Genomic DNA, 20,558 nt, shown 5'->3' with positions numbered 1-20,558 from the left:
TTTATTCTCGTAATATTCCGACTTTTTTTCTTGTTAAGTTATGACTTTATTTTCGTAATATTACAACTTTTTTTCTCGTAAAGTTATGTCTTTATTCTTGTAATATTACGACTTTTTTTCTCATAAAGTTATGCCTTTATTCTCGTAATGTTACGACTTTTTTGCAGCCCTAAAAAAGTAATAAATAGGATCGGCAGAACATTTCATTGGTCCCTGCTTTCCTTAAAGCCAATCACACCCAATGAAATTAGGTTGATGGTCCTTTGGGAGGTAGTTTTTATTATTATTATTTATTGAGAGATGACAAGACAGCAACATAACACACAAAATAAACTTAACAACATAAAAGAATGTTCCATGTTCTCTCTCTCTCTCTGTATTGCGTTACATTGGTGTTGCCAGTTTGATAATTTTTTCTAAAATATCTACACTTTGCTTGCATCGTTGCCTAATGAATCACGTATTACTTCATTCAGAGTTTGTATTTCACTTGCATCAAGCGAGTGAGTACAATAATAACTTAAGTGGCACATGTTACAACATTACATTCAATGTGCAGTCGCTTGGAAAAATATACAATTTGGGCTTTTAATACTACAATATTTTCCACTCAGCATTCAATCTGTCCATTTTTGTAGTGCTGGCATGATTGATTTTTTTATGTCATGCATGAGTGCTTTTTCTAAATGTTTATCTTTCTTTTTTGTAAAAACACGCCAATGTTATATGAATATGTCCACCTTCAGTAGTGTGTAAGCAAAAGATATTAGAAACAAAACAACATAATGCAAATAATTCACCTGAGTGACTGTTGAAAACTCTTCAGGAATGTTTGATCCATACAATTTTTACAATATATTAATGTTCATCCATATTGACACTATAAAGATAGAATCTATATCTGCATTTTTCATGGAAAAAACACTCAAAACATGTTTGTGCTCATAAGTAGATGAAACATTCATACGAGCCACATATAAAATAAATATATTTTTGTTAAAATAAAAGATGATAGCTGTCATGGAAGACATCTACAGCGGCATCTGGGTTTCACAGTATACATCCTGCCCCGGCTCCTCATCGAATGTCACTTTGGCGTCGTCAGCATCCAACTAAGACAAAACAAACACCGAAAAATTAATGCTTAATACTGCTTACATCTGCATTAATTTATTCAAATGACAGGAGGATGTATCCACTTACACATTTCATTTCCAGTTCAGTGAAGAAACGGCCGGTCATAAATATGCGTAGAGGGATGGTGAGGATGAGGATGAAGGGAAGTGCAAGGGACGCTGGACTGGACTTGACAATCCACAAAACTGCAAGGCACACTACCTGGATGACCGTGAACACGTGCATTCGTCCGGTGCTCACCTGTAGACAACATGTCAAAAATATCGGTCAGATAGACATGAATGCACACACGGATACTTTTTGTCTTTAGATGTGATTTAGAGGCTCTCATAGTGGCCAACACATGTGACATATAAGTTCAAACGAGTGCTGTTATTCTCAAACACATTACTTTTAAAGAGGACCTATTATGCTTATTTTCAGGTGCATACTTGTATTTGAGGTTTCTATTAGAACATGTTTACATGCTTCAATGTTTAAAGAACGCTTTATTTGTGACATACCGGCTGTGCTGCAGCACCTCTTTTCATCCTCTGTCTGAAACGCTCTGTTTAAGCTTCTGCCCCACTCCTCCCGAAAAGCCCAGTCTGCTCTGATTGGTCAGCTGGCCCACTCTGTCGTGAATGGTCAACTGAACCAAACTCTTTGGACTCCGCTCTGGCACCGCTCTAACTTTTTTTGAGGGCGTGCCAAACTAGTCACTAAGCAGGTACTATGCAAATGTGTTACTTGGTGGCATCACTATGTTAAGGAAGAAAAGGCGTGACTTCTAGCACAAAAGCATAATGGGTCCCCTTTAACACTTTCTACACAAATACTGGTCTATATGGTGCATTTTCACTTAAGCAGCAACAGTCCATGGTTGTCATGTAATCACGGCGGGACTCTTACTCTGGTGGCGTAGGGTTCATCAGGGTGGTATTTCTTAGGGACGAGCAGAAGCAGTATACGATCCCACAGCTGGATGCCATTGAGTGATGTAACTCCCATGTAGAGAAAGATCCCAAACAAGGCCGACATGGGAATCAGCTTTAGGATCGGCTCCATCAGAATTGACAGGCCTTGACACAAAAAGACATTCAGATTAGTATACTGTGCTTTAATGGCAGACCAGTAGATTTGTAGACCTGCCTGTCGTATAAAAGATACATTGATGATTAGACAGCACCTACCAACCAGCAACGCCACCAGAATGCCACTGATCCTCTGCTCCATCACCTTCTCAATCACAGGTTTCGGTCCTTTACTCATGACGGTGAGGGCGTTGGCGTGGGTGACGGATCGCACCGTGGCGGCGCTGAGCCACGGCACGCCAAATATCGCACCGAGTCCTCCCATGCCGACTAAAACCAGCAAGTCAAAGTGGAATCCGGAGCCTTTGACCATCTTCCTCTCTGGCTTACTCACAATCAGACTGTTAACAGATACATGCAACACATGAATCAAATTTGACTTTACGAGGTTGATAATTCAGTGAGTGATAATGTTGTTGAGATGTAACGACTCACGTCGTGATCTGAGACTCCAGAAAGATCAGAATGAAGACGAGCAGGGCCGGTACGCAGCATGCAATCATCACCCACACGGGGAAAACCTTGTGCTCTCCGAAGGGGTTGATGAGCCAGCCTCTTTTGGATGGGTTGGACACCATCAGACCTTTGGGAACCACGAGTTTCTGTAAAGAAAAAGCCACTAGTTTTAAAGAACTGTGTTAAAGGATTGATTCACAATGTTTCTCTGTCTTAAAACAATAGTGCCCATGTGTGCATTGAAACATTGTTGATACTGAAATCAAGTGAATATCTTCCAATGTCACAGTGTTTATAGCGTCTCTCTGTGTTTCTCTGTTGAGCTGCAGAGGAGGGATAGTAACAAAAAGATGAAATTTGCACTAAAAAGACTTTAACTTGGAAGATATTCACTTGATTTGATAAATTTGGACAACATATTAGCTTCAGATAAACTTTTGAATGTATTTTTGCACAGAAAGAGGACTATGGATTTTGTCCCCCATGACTTGAACCAGGATGATTAAAAACCAGGATGGAACAGGAGGAATTATTACAGTAAGCAAAACCTGTTTATATGGGCACCTGACTATTGTTTTATGTTATAGCTAGACCTATCTCCACAGTGCTGTGTCAGCGCTAAAGAAAGGTCTGGCTACACCCATTTTCATTCTGCTATAGGGGAAAACACACAAAAAAACCCACTGGAATGATTATGAAAGTAGATGCCAATTATTATTTTTTTTGTCAATTGACTAATCATTTCAGCTCTACTTGTATAAAATGTTGGGTACTTTTTAAGTACTATTTTAGAAGTTGTTCACACTTTTAAAAATCGTCACTTTTAAAGTATATATAATATATAATATTTCCCTCTGAGATGTAGTGGAGTAGAAATATAAAGTAGCTTGAAAAGAAAATACTCAAATAAAGTACAAGTACCTTAAATTTGTACTTAAATGCAGTACTCAAGTAAATGTACTTAGTTACATTCCAGCACTGGATGAGTCAGACTGTTTTAAGACAGACTTAAAAAACTGTGAACCTATCCTTTAACATTTCAGCTGAATCATGCATGTATTCACTGTTCAGCACGTGAACTGGATTTGGAGGCCGACCTGGGTGTAGGTATCATTTACGCTGTAGTCCACGACAATCATGAGGAAAATGGCAATAGGCACACCAAAGTCACCAAGCAGACGTCTGACCTGGTAAGCACAGATCAGATCAACGATTAAAGAGACATTTCATTAAACAGTTGATAACATAAATAACTTGTTCACTTATAATTGGAAAGCAGTATTTATTGAAACACTCTGGTGACGGCCGTTGGATCCAACTCACCTTTCCAGGAAGAAAAGTGCCGTTCTTGAACTGGCGCAGGAAGAAAGCAATGAAGAAGCAGCCAAACATGAGGCACATGGAGAGCAGGGCTGTGTTGGGATAAGAAGGCTTGATGGTGTTGATGATAATGGTCGTGTTGCCGGTGGCGTTGTCATAGATGATCGTCTCCTCCACCTTCGGGTGCCAGGGGTTTTCTAGAGTTCCATTCAGATGATCGTAATTCAGAACCAGCGGGTGAGTCTTAAAGGTCTAAAGAGAGGTCGGGAGATGAAGAAAGATTATAATCTGACCACGAGAGACAGCATTATAGTCACGGAATTTAAATGGAAAAATAAATGTGTGAAATGGATGACGATGGTTTACCCTCGCTAGCTTGGCAAAGGTTTCGTAGATGAAGATGAGGGAGATGAGGATGGAGAAGATCTCCTGGGTGAAGCGGGAGATGAAACGCACCAGGAAGCTGCCCTCGAAGGCCACAATGACCACCACAATGATGACCAGCCACACTCCAACCCACACTCTGCCCACAATATACTCAATCTCCTGGGACTTGCAGAACTGGATGAAGGAAACTGAGGATGAGTTGAACTCCAAGCAAATGAATTAAAGAAATAATGGGCTGTGGTATTAAAAAAAATGTGGTATGTATCACAAATCTGTCACAAAAATGAACTTCAGTGGGATCATATGGATCAGAAGAGACTCTACGTGATTCGGTGTTTTAACTTACGGCAAAGAAGGCTTCCTCGAACACTAACAGAGGACCAGAGAAACCAATGACCAGGACGGGCTGAGCGGCGATGAAGCAGAAGATAATCCCCTGAATGCTAGTGGAGATGAGGAGCTCTGAAACGCCCATCATGTCCTCCACCTTATCAGCTGGAGCAGCAAAGATGAGTATTATTATAGCACGCAACAGCAATACCACGTCTCATTCAAATAAAACAAATAAGCACACGTACCCAGCAGTCCTCCGAAGGTGACTGCGGGAGACAGGGCGGCGAAGTAGATGAAGATGACGGCAGCAAGGACCTGGGCGTTAAGAGCATCTGTGATGTCACTCTTGTAGTACTGGTAACGCCGCTTTACGTCTCGGATCATCCCGCCGAATGGGCGACCGGTACGGGACAGGGGGTCTTCGGGTGGGGGACCAGTAGAGATGGATACTGGGGGGGCAGGGTGGAAAGAATTTGTTTATGTGTACAGTATGTGTGGTATGACTGATAGTGTAGTTCTGGGTGTGTATTGACGGCACTCACCCCTGCGAGGTTTGGAGTCCAGGCGGACGGCGGTATCCGAGGACTGGACCCTGTCCTTCAGCAGTTTCTTCTGAAAGCTGATGATGGAGCTGAGCATCGCCTCGCTATGGATCTCCGTGGGCGGGATGACGATGCTGCAGTCCATGAAGTCGGCCACGGCGTCCGTCAGCTCGCGGGCGCTCTTTGCCTGAAACGCTGCCTGATTGAACACCTGGGGTGGGGATAGTGGAGGGGGTATTAGGAACGCACATTGCAGGGTCAAGGAGCATTTGACAAGGCGTACATACTCATTTCATAAGAACTTTGGTGCAGAGTGGCAGTACAATTCTACGTTCTAAACATTTCTTTCGTCTGCACAATTTTTTATTGTTTGGAGTGTTTTGCAACAACAAATCGTGTATAGTCAGAAATATTCTTCAGGCAGCATCTGAAGAATCAAAATTATAAGATAAGTGTATGTTTATCATAGTGTTGTGGTGTTTGAATCCTGAGCTTGGACTCATTTGTGACTTAAATTATGATGACTAAAATCAGGACTTTACTTTGTCTTTTAACTACTTTGTGTTCTGTTAACAGGTTTTTGTGCCAGCTAACTCACCTTGTCGGCCATTAGTGCTGCCATGGCACGGCCGGTCTCGCGGTAGTCCATGTCAGTCTTGCTGGGGCCAACCAGAGCAAAGACAAAGCGTGCAGGCACCGGGGCCTCCAAGGCCGAGTCGAGCACAGTCGCTTCCTTCAGACGCACAAACACGACCGTAGGCCTCTCCAGAAAGTCCAAGGATCCTGGTTCAAAGAGAGAGAAGTATTATATTCATATAAACCAGGGCTGTCAAAGTTAACGCGATAATAACGCGTTAACACAAATTTGTTTTAATGCCACTAAATTCTTTAATGCATTAACGCTCATATCTAAAGCTAGAGTGAAGATACTGGTATCATATGAAACCAGAAAACCTAAAGAATCCATTGGTACCATCCACGTCATACTAGCTCGTCGCTAAGGAGGCAAAATAATACTTACGCTACATTTTAATAATAAATAATAATATAATAATAATAAATATATATTTAAATGTGCATAAAGCAGCATATTTGCCCACTCCCATGTTGATAAGAGTATAAAATACTTGACAAATCTCTCTTTAAGGTTCATTTTGAACAGATAAAATATGTGCGATTAATTTGCGACTATTTGCTTGTGATTAATCGCAATTAAATATTTCAGTCGCTTGACAGCCCCTAATACAAATGCTTCGGCAGCAACAAACTCACACATACTGTACTCCAGATCCTAAATAAAAACAACGCAAACACTGGCTTACCTACTAGCACCATGGAGGCCTCAACGCGGTCAGAGTCATCCCTCTAAAGAAACACAGAATGAGCAGACAGTGAGCAAACATCCTTCCCATCCTAATCATTATCACTATACTGTATCTTTCCTGAGTAGCTTACCTTGATAATATGTGCTGCTTGAAAGACAGCAGTGAGTTTAGATTATCTATTTAAGGAGAGACATCCTAAGTGAATAGAGTAAAAAAATAACTAATAGATATCACCATGAAACTTCCCCAGTTGATACGTTTAAATTAAGATAATTCCTTTTTTTTTATATTTTCTGAAATTTTATGTTTAAATATACAAATGAGGCATTGCCTAATGCTAAGTTTTAGAGAATAAGGACAAAATCTACAGACGCAAAGAGACAATGTGTAGTGAAATAAACACCTAAATGTGTATTTTGGATGCTTTCTTTCAACTAGTCTGAAAGAAGACATGTTATAGAAGCAAAATAGCTCAAAATCAAATCCGTGATTGTATTTTTGCACTTTTTTCCCTAGGAAGAAATTACAATCTGAGCATCACATCTGTGTGAAAATACTTACTTAAACATGTCAAGTCTTGTGTCCCGGCCCTTAAAACTGAATACGTTCCATTGAGCACATAAATAAAACAATATGTGCAGAAATTTAAAAGAAGAATTAATCCAAAAAATGGAGGAGATGTGTATAAGAACAAAAAATCTGAATGTACATCTAAAAAGAGACAGAATCCTCTGAAAGCTTTACTCCTCTGAAGGACTTTCTCTAAATGGTCCAGAGGTCACTTTCACCTTTAAGTTCACTGCCATCCTCTCACCACTGTCATGTTATCAGATCTTGTTATCACCACATTCATGATGTGGGTGATCTCATCAGTGGAGGAACTCACCCTGTCCTTGACTGAGAACTTCTGCAGGTCCACCCCATCAGTCAGGGCCTGTCTCTCCGGGTCATCTGATTGGCTGTAGGGAGTAAACAACATGTGTCATTGGCTGTTTTAGTGTCAAACTGAAGACTGAGGGGCTGCAATGACAGAAAATGTAATCATTCTCTGATAGTCGCCATGTACAGGAGAAAGGAGTGAGTAAACATTCAACAAAATAGGTGATTAGGAAGATTTCGTTATCTTTAGACAGAGCCACGCTAGATGTTTCCCCCGTTTACAGTCTTTATCCTAAGCTAAGCTTAGCAGCTGCGGGCTGTAGCTTCATATTTACTGTACAGACATGAGATCAATCTTCTAATCTAACTCTCAGCAAGAAAGCACATTCGCGTATTTCTCAGAATGTCAAACTAATCCTTTAAAGGCTGATTTTACTTGAGAAAGTAATAAACTTAAAATCTTATTAAAATGGACATGGGTAACTAAAATCCTCTGTGGGCTTTGATATAAATAACAGAGACTTTTCGTTTAGATTTATTTGCTTATTGAACAAACAACAGTGACAGTAGAAACCAGAGGTGTGGACTTGAGTCACAAATTTGACGACTTTAGACTCAACTTTGAAAACAATGACTCGTGATTTATCTTGGACTTGAGCATTTTGACTTAAAAACACTTGATAACTTCCCCCCAAGCCCAAAGATTAAAAAGTATGTTATTTAAAAAGTTTGTGCGCAAAGACAATCAACTGCCCAGTACCGAATGTTACTCGGAAACGTCAGAGATGTTGGATTTATTTACTTTTTGAAAGATCCTGTATTGGTTTGTTTGGGAAGAGGATTTACTCGTGAGGAAAAAACTGAACTGGACTGAAAAAACTGAATTTCTATCTTTTGTAGTTTCTTGCTGAATCCCTGAAAAGTGGTGTTTTTAGTACCCTTTATTTTTGGTGAATTTTATTGGGAATTGCATTTGATTACACTTAATTCCCCAGATCCACTTTGTTTGAATCAATCCGACAGCATCCAATCAAGTTGCAGGAGAAAACCATGAAGAACTAACATTTCCTTACTGAGCACCAGTTGGCGTCAGTTACTCTGTTGTTAAAATGGCATTACATTTGGTGAAGAGCGCATTATGACTTGTTTAGGCCTCAAAACTCAAAGTTTAGGACTTGGGACTTGAGTGTAAAGACTTGAGACTTACTTGTGACTAGCAAAACAATGACTTGGTCCCACCTCTGGTATATACCCTTTATAAGTGTGAGGTAACTACAGTCCACATTGGTCACCTTTAATAAAGACTTGAGCAGTGGTTTGGTGGTCAGAGACAGTGTTTCATAATCACAGGTTTGATCTCCACAATAGCTGCGTGTTGTGTTCGACTTTCTCTGAGCCAGATACTCGCAGCTTTGGATAAGAGCATCATAAATGCAGGTCATTTATGTTTGAGTCACTGCTGGGTGATGTCGTGAAAGGATATACCTGCGGTTCTGAAGCAGAGCTTTCAGCACGCCGTCCCGGTCCCCGGGTCTGATCTCCTTCTTGTTAACCATCTCGTTGACCATCTTCTCCGCGATGCTGAACATTGTCCGCTCTTCACAGTCGAAAATTGTCACACCTTGACAAAGGAACATGTTGGAAAATATTCAGGGGTGATCATAGAGAGGAGGTTGTGGTTTGAGGTTCAGACAAAATGAGAGCTAGAAAGAAGTGCTGAGAATACCGGTGCCATTTTAAGGGTTTCATTTTGGCTCTTCCATGGTGAAACCTACTATCAGAGTACCTCAAAAGCTTACTTAAGTACAGTACTTGAGTAAATGTACTTTACTTTCCATCACTGAAAATAATACATAGACATAGCTTGATTTATATAAAAAAAAAAACCTCCTCATGTTTTGATTGCAATCCCTCTGACCTGTGTTCATGGTGCGTCGGAGCTGGATGAGGCTCTTGAAGGTGAGGTAGGAGATGCTGGACGACGCCCACGTCCCGGCCTGCGGGTCGAAGCTCTCCTCGTAGCCCCCCCATCGGCCCGTCTCCTGCCAGCAGGTCTGCTGATCCTGGTCCTTCATTAGCGCTCCTTCAGCTCCACGTACCTCTGAAGGCACAGAGAGAGACAAAGGTAAACGCTGGCTGATGAGGACATGAATGTAGGACACAAAACATGCTTGTGTCTTTGAGACAGAGAGGGAAAATCTCGGACGGGCAGGTGGTTGAATTAAACTCGCAGCGCCTCCCACAATTACAGCTTTAAGCATGTGGTGAACGACTGTGGGTTCACTGGCCACTTCCTACCTGTCAGTGTGTTTCACTGGGAGGGAATATGTTGTCTCTATCTAACCTGAAAATGGCTTTTATATCAAGTAAATGTCAGTTATTTTTAGGTTAAAGGATGGTTCATAGCAACCCGCATACATGCCCATATGTACATTGAAAGAGTTTTTGGGTTGCAGTAATTGTCTTACCAAAGTTGTACCAAATTCTTCTACTCTTAATGTTCTTCCATTGGAGCTCAACAAAGAACAACTAACCTGGGAAACACAAAGAGGGAATTTGGCACTAAAAAGTCTGTAATTTCTCTTGATCTGACTTCACTCTGACTTTTGAAGCCTCATATTCGCTTCAATTGAACTTTAACAATTTCCAAATGTTTCAATGTACATACAGTATGTGGGTATATTAGCGAACATATCCTTCATCTATAAATAAGGTGACAATGTAATGCAGATGATGCATTATGAATAAGATAATGTGTAATATGCTATTTGTAATAATAATGATAATAATACATTTTTAAAGGTGCCAAATGCGAGATTGGGAGCATTTCTATTGCCTCCACATGGCTCTCAGCATGGCGACAGCTGAGCTGGTGGCTCGAAGCTAACGGTGCTAACAGTGAAAACAACTGCAACACTGCTGACAGAGCTAACAGAGTTAACCTAAGGGGGAACCAGAGGGTGGGCGCTACGCTTCCATGACAACGCCTTCAGTTGGGACGGCGTTATCAGCTGTAACCGCTGTATGAGAGCAGTGCAGAGTGGCGGACGTGAGCTAACCAGTGGGGCACGCCCACATGGACTAAAAGGCATGTGCTGCCGGCCTGGCTATGTCAACAAAGCAAGGAGAAGCTCGGATTACAACACACAGAGGGAGAGCGACTCCATTCTCTGCTCAGGTAGACATTACTCTTCTGTATCTTTACATAGCTAATAGTTTGCTGTTATATTAATGCTCTGAAAATCATATAGAGCACCTTTAAACACAGTTAGAAAGTGTTTTACAGTAAAAAACAACAAAGCAAAACAGAGAGAATTGGTAAAATTTGCCAGAACAATGAGGCACCAAGGCAGAAGAATAATATTGATAAAATAAACAGAATAAAAACTATTTTAAAAATGGAATGAATTAAAAAAAAATACAACAGTAAAGGTGAGTTTTAGATGACAGCTTGCCTGTTACTGTGTATGTGATGTTACTATTGTTTAAAATTTCATCAAGAGTTACTTGAAATGAGCACAATACTGGAGAAAGAAAGCCAGAGAATCACTTTGTGATTTCCTACATTTCCCAGAATGACTTTGAACAAACCTTCCTGAATATTTCTGAGCTTGTTGCCTTCAGCTGAAGGTTATAGTTGTGGATGCAGAGAGCAGCATGCCTCAGAGAGATACTCTCTCCTCAGAGCAGGATCAGATAAAACCACATTCACGCTTCACCACAGAACAGAAACACTGATGATATTTTGGGTGTTGAGTGTCAGACTGAGTGACTGTTATTACAATAATCCTCCTGGCAGCATCGGTGTGGATATGGATCAGGCTAATGTAGAAAGGTGGTGACACTTGCGTGTGTCTATAAGATAAACATGTTGGTCGTCCCGCCTCAACAACTGGCCGGCTCCAGGCTCTGGGCCACTGCTAGTTTCCGGTGTGGACGTGAATGACGGCTCAGACTGGACATGTTTGGACTGTCAATACGTGTCGTGTGCCGGAGTGGAGATACAGTGTGTGTGTGTGTGTGTGTGTCCCTTACCTTACACTCTGCACAGTGTGTAAGGTGTTGGCGTTGACGTACCAGGCAGCTGGAACAGACACAATGGACCCACTTAAAAACCACTCTGTTTTTCATCACTATGACATTTTTTCCAATAACATAGTCCATAATATCAACTGAGAATATGATCTTTGAATTCACTTTCACACACGTTTTAAAGTTTGAATAAAATGTGTGTCTGGGTGTATTTCACTTTAATTTTGCATGTTCAAAGTGGTACAAGAATGAACTGAGTGAATGAATGTTTAAATTTGCAATAATAAAGAAATATGGATTCAGGTTGACTTCAGTCTTATGTAAGATATCTGCAGAGTGTCCATTTGATCTCAGATTGGACCGGAGCGCTGAAGTTGTGAGTGACAACAGAATGATTTATTTCCAAAACATAGCTGAGCAAAGGGGTGGAAGGTTCAGATTAGACCGACTGACTAGACGCTGTCTACAGTGCATGCATGTGTGTGTGCGTGTGTGAGTGTACGTGTGCGCGTGTGTGTGCATAATTGAATCATCAAGTACAAATTTGCAAGTTTTTATATGTACAGTGAATAAATACATGAGTAGGTTTAAGTGCAGTGTGCACACACTGGTACAGTGTCAGCAATAATATATGTGTGTGTGCCTCAAATGGCATCGAGGTGATAATACATTTGTAACTTTATTGGTTCGGTTTTGCAGACAAATATGCATCTAACACACACATAGACACTTAAAGAAAAATACATATTTATAGATGTTTCAAAAAGCAACGTATTCGTACAATTTTTTGGGTTATCGTTAATAAGCATGTGTAACGATAATCATTTATTTTAATTTCTCAAGAAAATATAACTGCACAAGCAATTTTTTTATGCAAATTCAGACTTTTTTTTCCTCCACATTAAATAATTTGAGAGTTTTTATTAACTGATCATTCAAACACAAGTCAGGCCTTCTTTTAACTCTAAATTGAAGGATTAAATTTGAGCCAAACACTTATGTACTCCAGTAAATGACACTGGACCTGCTGTGTAGTCTTGAAGATGTTTGAATGGATCACTGAGAGCCTCAGTAGTATCGCTGTAGGCATTTAGTAATGAATGTTAAATTTCCACCTCAGTTTTTGCACTTTAAATCTGGAAGATTCAACGCATACTTTCTTGAAAAGTGTTTGCAAAGATTTGTTCGTACATATTTTGAGTACGACTAAACAGAAAACCTTGCACTAATCTTTGAAAATCATCCCACTGCAGCATTGATGATAAGACAATAACAGTAAATGTGCAAGAAACTCCCATATTTTTTATGTTTCAAAGCTTTACTTGTATCGTTGCACAAATACCATTCATAACTCCAACAGGAAAAGGTGACACTTACCTCCTGCAGGCACTCAGCAGTGACAAGTGACTGACCCAAGAATGGCCAAAAAGCGTGACTTTATAAACACCACCTCTTTAAAGCTGCCTATATGTGCGGGTGCATCCTGCCTGATAATGGGTGGGACTAACACACACACACACACACACACACACACACACACACACACAAACACACGCACATTGTTGTGTTCTGGTCTCACCCATAATATTGATAGTAAATACAGCGACTTGGTGTGTGCAGAAAACCAGTCGCACTGTGTCATTATCCAACCAGCATCTTATCGCATTTATTGTCTGTGTTTGTGAGGACAACAGAGACTTGGATTACAGTGGCTGGGCCTGCACGCTCACCTTCAACGCCGCCGGGGTGGAGAGAGAAACTTTAGATGAAGACTCCTTTCATCTTCCTCTCCCTCCAAGATGGTCGACATCTTGTATCCGTCCATTGCCTGAAACTGAGGCCTGAGACATGAAACACACTATTAATGACCTGTACATTAGAGTAGGACACTGAACCTGCTGGCAAAAAAAAGTTAAGGTGGCTTACCCTCCGAAAGAGATGTAAGATGAACATTCTGGTTCATTTTTGCTCTGTTAAAGTGAAACACAACAACACATTTAACCATACTGAAAGCCAATTTTTCATCCTATTAGTGTAACTTGGATGTTAATTTCGTCCGACGATGTACACCGATCAGCCATAACATTATGACCACTGACAGGTGAAGGTGAATAACATGGATTATCTCGTTACACCTGGCAGTGGGTGGTATATATTAGACAGCAACTTTGTGTTGGAAGCAGAAAAAATGGGCAAACATAAGGATGTGAGCGACTTTGACAAGGGCCAGATTGTGATGGCTAGACGACTGGGTCAGAGCATCTCCAAAACTGCAGCTCTTGTGAGATGTTCCCGGTCTGCAGTGATCAGGACCTACCAAAAGTGGTCCAAGGAAGGAAAACCGGTGAACCGGCGACAGGGTCAGACCCAAGGCTCATTGATGCATGTCGGGAGCGAAGGCTGGCCCGTGTTGTCCGATCCAATAGAAGAGCAACTGTAGCTCAAATTGCTGAAAAAGTTAATGCTGGTTCTGACAGAAAGGTGTCAGAACACACAGTGCACCGCAGTTTGTTGCGTATGGGGCTGTGTAGCCCCAGACCGGTCAGGGTGCCCATGCTGTCATAATGTTATGGCTGATAGGTGTATAATCTTCACAGTGTGTTGCATCTGTTTTTACCTGACATTATCACACACACATGTGCTGTATATATGCTTTTACACCAGCATGGCTGCACACATGCATCTATATAAAGCATATATAAACCCACGTGCATTCTTACAGATATCTGATATCTTTTTCGCTCTTTAAACTACGTCACCAAAGCACTTTCCCTGAGCGTTTAATATTGACGCGGATGGGTTTACATTGTAGTTAATAGAAAGCCCGGAGCATCTCATGTCGAATGCTGATGGCTGTGACAAAGCGTCGGTATTTGATGCCCTGGGAATGAGAACGGGCTGGGCTTTGAGGTATGCTCACATTCAGTAAATGATACCCTTCAAACTTTTCCATTATTTGAATAAATACTGATTTTAAAATGTTTTGCCTGTTCTCAATGTTGGAATGAATATTCAGATCCTTTACTTAAGTAAAAGTAGCAATACTGTCATATAAAAATACTTTATTACAAGTAAAATCCTCACTGAAAATGTCACATAAGTAAAAGTACATAATTACTAGTAGTAAAAAATGTTAATTAAAGTATCAAAAGTAAAAGAAACATGACCCATGTTAGTATTATACTATTTTATTGTTGGATGATTATTACTGATACATGGTGGAGTTAATTTGAACTATTTGCATACTGGTAGGAACAGTTTAATCTGTAACAATGCGTCATATTTTATGAGTTCATTATATGTTTTGTATATAAAAGGTTAATTTGTAGAGTAATGCTGTCAGATAAATGCGGTGCAGTAAAAAAAAAGTACATTTCCTTCTGAATTGTAGTGAAGTAGAAGTACAAAGTGACGTAAAATGGGAATACTCAAGTAAACTACAAGTACCTAAATGTTCTAGACATCTACAGTAGATTAGCTGACCTGACCTCAGTCCAATACAGTAAGTATAGAAGTGTTTAGTATACAAATATTGAAACAAACTGTAAATAGAGGAAAGCAGCAGCTTTCGTGCTCAGTCGTGATGCATCATTAGTTCTATAAGCAGAATTTATGAAAATGTTTTATTTTGTTCAGTCTTCAGTTTGTAAGTTGTGATCGGGGACATAGGAGGGCATTGATTATAGATAGTTTCACATATGATCCTCCTCTTTAATGGATTAATAATAAAACTCAAAATCATTTCTGGTGCTGTTTGCACCAACAGTCTACTTCCCTACACCCTGAGGTACCCCTTGTCAAAAGTTAACATTACCCAATGACGTCAGCATTGTTCAGGAGTCATTAGCCGTTCAGTATAAGCTGACTTGGGAACCCTCAGACCACAGACCCTGTTTTAAAGGGGCCAACATGCAGAGGCTTCAACAACAGTAACCCACCCCTCCCTCCCTCGGACAGAAGCAAGATAAAAGCCGTCCAGAGGCGCAGGGATGCTATCAGCCGTCCACATCTGGCTCACACAAGGGGCTATCCTACTAAAGACAACCCCTCCCTGACCTCCTCACCACACCCAGCCAGGGGCCACAGGTAGATGCTCCCACTCAGTTGTGAAAGATATGGTTAAAAGAGGCCATAGTGGAGCTTTTCACTATTGTCATATTTTCAATAAGACAATAGTAGTCAATTGTCAAACAATTAAACTTTTAGCAGCATGCCACAGATGCTCTCTCAGTAAGATTCAATGGCTTTCATGTAATCCAAATTTGGTAGCTGTTTTTCAGTTTGATGTGTAAGTAATTACAGAATGGAATAAAGAAAAATAGCAAAAATGCTGCTAATTAAGTCAAATATAAAATGATTCAACAACTCAACAACAGTGGAAGAGATTTGACACTGAGGTTTGAGCCAGAGGAGCTATAACTGGCGCTGTCGTAGTAGAGGTGTGTGCATGGTGCTGATATGACGACTCACAGGGTTATTTTGAGAATATAGTGATAACACTACAGTGGGAGAGGCGTAATCTACTGAATGCATGGCAACAAGCCAAAATGAGCAAAACAAAAGCAACTATCATTGAAAAAAACAAAAAGCCTGCAGCTGGCGATCACCTCAATTCATTTATCTTTAAAATGATAAAACCAGTAGTGCAAATGCTGTATTTTAGTACAATTTTGGGGTAATTGTACCTGAAGTATTTCTATTTTAACCATTCTCATTCCCAGTGTCAAATACAGTCACTTTGTCACAGCCCTTGGCGTGTGATACTGACCTTTTAGCTTCTGTATGAGACGCACCGGGCTTTCCATTAACTACAATAGCCGTGTTTCCATTCACATATTTTTTATCGGATTAGAAAAGCTGTATGGAAACGGAAAATTTTATTAAATGTCATCAATTGCGGAGAAAAGTTTCCGCTCGCTTGAGGTGTTTTTTTGTCTTTTTCGAAAAAGAGTTGATGCGCTAAATGGATTATGGAAACACCTTTGCCAAATAAATTCTAACATAGCAAACATTTAACTCACGTGACTAATCAGCTGTTTCCACTGTTGGCGTCTTCTCGGATGTTCGGTAATTCATGCGAATGCTTGTCTTCGTCTCCAGACAACATGAAACAATACTAGCTGACATGAAAGAACAATTACAACTTGCCGAATTGAAACAAATTCCTGAAGACCTCTCTCCATTTCTCTCTCGTAGATGGTTAGATGGCCAAGGCGACTTGTTTTGTTTTTGGTTTGCAACCTCTACTTCTTCGTCTGCTCTGTTTACTGGCAGATTACAGCCATGTGTAGCCTATAGAAGCAACTTCAGACCAAACTAAGCTCTAGCTGAGTCTATTCGCTCTAAACCAGCTGATGGAAACGCGCCTAATTCGCATTTCTTTTTTCGCAACATTTCAAGAGTTTGCTTAAAATTTGCTCGACAATTGAATGGAAACACAGCTAATGTAAAATTTAAAGCTCAGAGAAAGTGATCGGAGGTTGTGGTGACGTAGTTTAAAGAGCGAAAAAACACACATAGGGCGGGTAGGAGGGGTGGTCGAATTTTAAGCCAAATCGTGATCTTTTTTGCTAAACCTAACTAAGTGGTTTTGTTGCCTAAACCTAGTTAAATATGATAACACTGTGAGGAATCCTTTAAACAATACATAATGGTTACTAATAGTTTTGACACATCACATTTTGCTGCTAATATGTCTGTACTTTGACTCAAATACTGTATATTTAAAGAAAAAATAAGCAAACTACAACTACTATTTGCTAGTGAGAATAGTTTATATGACATAGGAATGCCTCACAATGTTGAAATCTACATGCATTATGTTTCACATGACTGCATTCTTTAAAATGTTGACAGATGGAGCCAGAGGTGAAGAAGCTACTATCAGTCAATGGAAAGAGGTCAGAGAGTATCAGTGGGGTCCACATGCACATGGGAGAAGTTGCCTTCTACTAGCTTAGGTTTAGGAAACAACAAAGGTTTGTTTTAAAATAAATCCATTAGAAAGCCCTCAAGGAAAACGTCTCCCATGTGCGGTCCACACGTCGCTCCCTGCACAGATCAGTTATCTTGGTTCTGATAGAAAAAAATACCAGATAGAGAGCTGACCAAACCCTGTTGAGTGAATGATTCTTTCTACTTCTTGACCCAACAGAAAGGGTTAAAGGGAAGTTTACTGGGTTAGGATCATGCTTACAGATGGTTGCAGGCAGGCGGGCAGGATCAGGCAACGACAACCCCAGAAACCAGCAGGCAGGCAGGCAGGACATCCACAACAGGTAGTCAGAGGAGGAAACGGGCAACGATCCGGCAGATAGCATCTGGAAAACTGTCCAGAGCCGAGGAGCAGCAGCTGTGCAGGCAGGAGGCTGATGACAAGAGAGGTCAGGTGATCAACAGAGGAGAGAAACCTACAGATAGATAGACAGATAGATAGATAGATAGATAGATACATAGATAGATAGATATATAGAGGATAGAGAGTCAAGCAGGTGTAGATTATTTATCAAGCATTCATGACAAACTACAGTACAACAACATGTAAAGTATTCCTTATTAGAAGCTGATACCCACAGATCTGAATCTCTACGAGAACATACACACTCACAGCACATGAGCTTTATTGTTTTGGGGGGGGGGACCATGTGATGCAAATACAGATATCAAATTTTTCAAACACCACAATTTGTAATTATTAGTAGAATCTGATGTGTACCTTCGTCTCTGACAGGATGGCGTCGACAGCTCAGCAGGGGGCAGCATTGGTTTAGTCATCATCAGTGAAAGTGGCAACTGAAATCTGTGAGCAAGACATTGATCCTTTAGTTTCATGTACATCATGATTTTCCAGGCTGCATTTGATTGATCACACACAAAACTAATATTCTAAAAGGATGGAAATATCACTGACATCATGTGACAGACATTTTTAAATCGGTCCAGAATCATGTGTTAACTATTACCCATGATGATATGCGTCATGATGACTTTGAGAGATGAGAGGATAATAATAGTCCTTTGGTGTTTCATTATTATTACCAGAATATAAAAAACCCACCTGGACATAAATATCATCCTCAAACACGAAAAGCCACATTAATGAGGAGAGTCTAGAAACTGTGAAAGTGAACTAGAATATATATTTACTGCAAAAAAACACAAGAAAATAATACAATTTATGGCAAAAATATAAGCAGGTCATCTAAGGAGAAGAGCCACTTTTATTTTGAAAAAATCACAAGTTAAAATTCGAACTTTGATCTAACTAAACAGATCCTGGGTCAGCTTTCACATTGATGCAGTACAACATAAACCATCTTCTACCTCTGTGATGTCTGTGTCTGAATTCAGCAGGTTACTTTTGTATCTCTGAGTGCATGTACTTGCGTCCTATCGGCCAAATCTGTGCGTCTCTGAATGCATAATGGGCTGCATTGACAGTCAACAGCCTGCGGCTCATTTTTATCCCAGTGTGTGTTAAACCCAACTGTGTCTGCCCAAATCTGATCAATACAAAAGGCCTGTTCACCCCACCACCAAAAAAGTCCCTTCAATGTCGTCTCTCTTCAGCAACAAAAACTTTGAAATCAATACTTTTTTGTATTGATCCAGTGAGGACAAGCAAAAATGTTTTACACAAATGCATGCTGAATGGAAGTGCAGACGGGACTGTATACACACAGAGAATATCAACACACGTGCACACACACGCCTTAAACATGACACTGACACTTGCGTCGTCTCTGGGCTCAGGTCAGGTCACAGTTGAAAGGTCACAAGTTCTTCAACAGAGGAATCTCATTCATTCATTCATTCATTCATTGAGAGCTTTGGAGGGAATTGAGCAAAGCAGCGTTCAGAGAAGAAATCTCAGAGCATTTTTAGCTGTAGTAGAAATATTATTTGTTTTTAGTTATTACATTTGTATTTGTTAAAGTATATTTATGTTGTATTTGCAGTGCAAGGAAAGGTTAAATGTCTCATTCGATTAGATAAAGCATTAAAACAACCCCGTGGGTAAAGAAAATGACCAGATATTAATGTTAAATCAAACTACTTATTCTTTTTTTCTATGAGATGTGGCAGCTAGTGCAGAGAGGCTGGAGGGGAGGGTGTACAGTGAAGAGAGATACAGATCAGATCAATAAAGCGCAGATGAGGGAGTCCCACGGGAAGACGCAGGGTTCGTTGCCATCTGGCCCATCTGAGGTTCACTCTGGCACAAAATGAACTATTTTATCCCCACAGCAGGCACACAACGACGTTAAGGATATCTGCACCGACTCACCAGCCCGGAGCCTTTATTGCACATAATGATGCTGGCTTGTTGAACCTGAAGTTGTTTACCAAAATACACGACATAACAGGAATACACCGCTGGCACTGCAACGCTTTCTGAACACAACATGATATCACTCTCACACCAGTTATCGGTGTGAGTGCTCTCAGAGTAATTTAAGGGCTTCCTCGGCTCGTCATATGATGCCTCTCCATCTATTGCAGTGCATTAGAAGGAAAGCTTGCAAGGAAGGAGGCTGTGGATCACGTTGCTAGTGTTGTTTGTGCTCCTCTGCTACTGCTGCTGCTGTATGAGTGACAGGTGGTCAGTGTTGGTAAAAAGAAAATTCACATGTTGAGGATGGATACACGTGTGTGCATGGGAGATAAAATCATAAAATATAAACATGGGACTTACACAAGCATGGAAAGCTTAAGACAAACACACACACACACACACACACTCGTTTTTACGCAAGACCGGCCACCTGGAACAGAATCCTTTTCTCGGAACATGAGACGGGACAGTGAACGTCCCCTGGACCACCCGTCCTCTGACCACTCACTGGTGACAGATGGTCAGTGTGTGTGTTTGTGTGTGCGTGTGTGTGTGTGTGTGTGTGTGTGTGTGTTTGCGTGTGCACATCTGTGTGACTGCATGAGAGTGAGTCTAGATCTTTGTCTTTGTGTCTATGTGACAAAATGGATACAGTTTTGTTTTCACATGCAGATTTACATGCAAATGTGTGCATGCTCTCGCTCCTCTTCCAGTAAACACAGACTGGTGAACGTGCAAA

The 20,558-nt window shown here is 40.6% G+C and overlaps 1 protein-coding gene across 1 annotated transcript; it reads right to left on the bottom strand.

Annotated features, from left to right (window-relative positions):
• Positions 1 to 708: 708 nt before the first annotated feature.
• On the bottom strand, positions 709 to 12,902 carry slc4a1b (solute carrier family 4 member 1b (Diego blood group)). Its single transcript, XM_037754094.1, has 18 exons — positions 12,862 to 12,902; positions 11,488 to 11,536; positions 9,371 to 9,553; positions 8,938 to 9,073; positions 7,460 to 7,532; positions 6,571 to 6,613; positions 5,847 to 6,031; positions 5,249 to 5,459; positions 4,952 to 5,155; positions 4,720 to 4,868; positions 4,353 to 4,547; positions 3,990 to 4,238; positions 3,764 to 3,853; positions 2,646 to 2,812; positions 2,310 to 2,551; positions 2,029 to 2,198; positions 1,204 to 1,377; positions 709 to 1,112 (listed from the first exon to the last, which is right to left on the bottom strand). The coding sequence occupies exons 3-18, from the start codon at positions 9,525 to 9,527 to the stop codon at positions 1,032 to 1,034; spliced, it is 2,526 nt and encodes an 841-aa protein (XP_037610022.1). The 5' UTR covers positions 9,528 to 9,553; positions 11,488 to 11,536; positions 12,862 to 12,902; the 3' UTR covers positions 709 to 1,031.
• Positions 12,903 to 20,558: the final 7,656 nt, after the last annotated feature.

This window comes from Sebastes umbrosus, chromosome 20 (genome assembly GCF_015220745.1).
Source record: "Sebastes umbrosus isolate fSebUmb1 chromosome 20, fSebUmb1.pri, whole genome shotgun sequence".
Taxonomy (NCBI): Eukaryota; Metazoa; Chordata; class Actinopteri; order Perciformes; family Sebastidae; genus Sebastes; species Sebastes umbrosus.
This window is presented reverse-complemented; position numbering and strand designations above follow the sequence as displayed.

What these genes read in the sequence shown, in the direction of transcription:
- slc4a1b (XM_037754094.1), bottom strand. Translation starts at nt 9,527, where the DNA reads ATGAAGGACCAGGATCAGCAGACCTGCTGGCAGGAGACGGGCCGATGG. An exon ending in CAGCACTAATGGCCGACAAG is followed by an intron (nt 5,460 to 5,846) that starts GTGAGTTAGCTG and finishes TCCCCACCCCAG; the next exon opens with GTGTTCAATCAGGCAGCGTT. An exon ending in CTGGAGTCTCAGATCACGAC is followed by an intron (nt 2,552 to 2,645) that starts GTGAGTCGTTAC and finishes ATCTGTTAACAG; the next exon opens with TCTGATTGTGAGTAAGCCAG.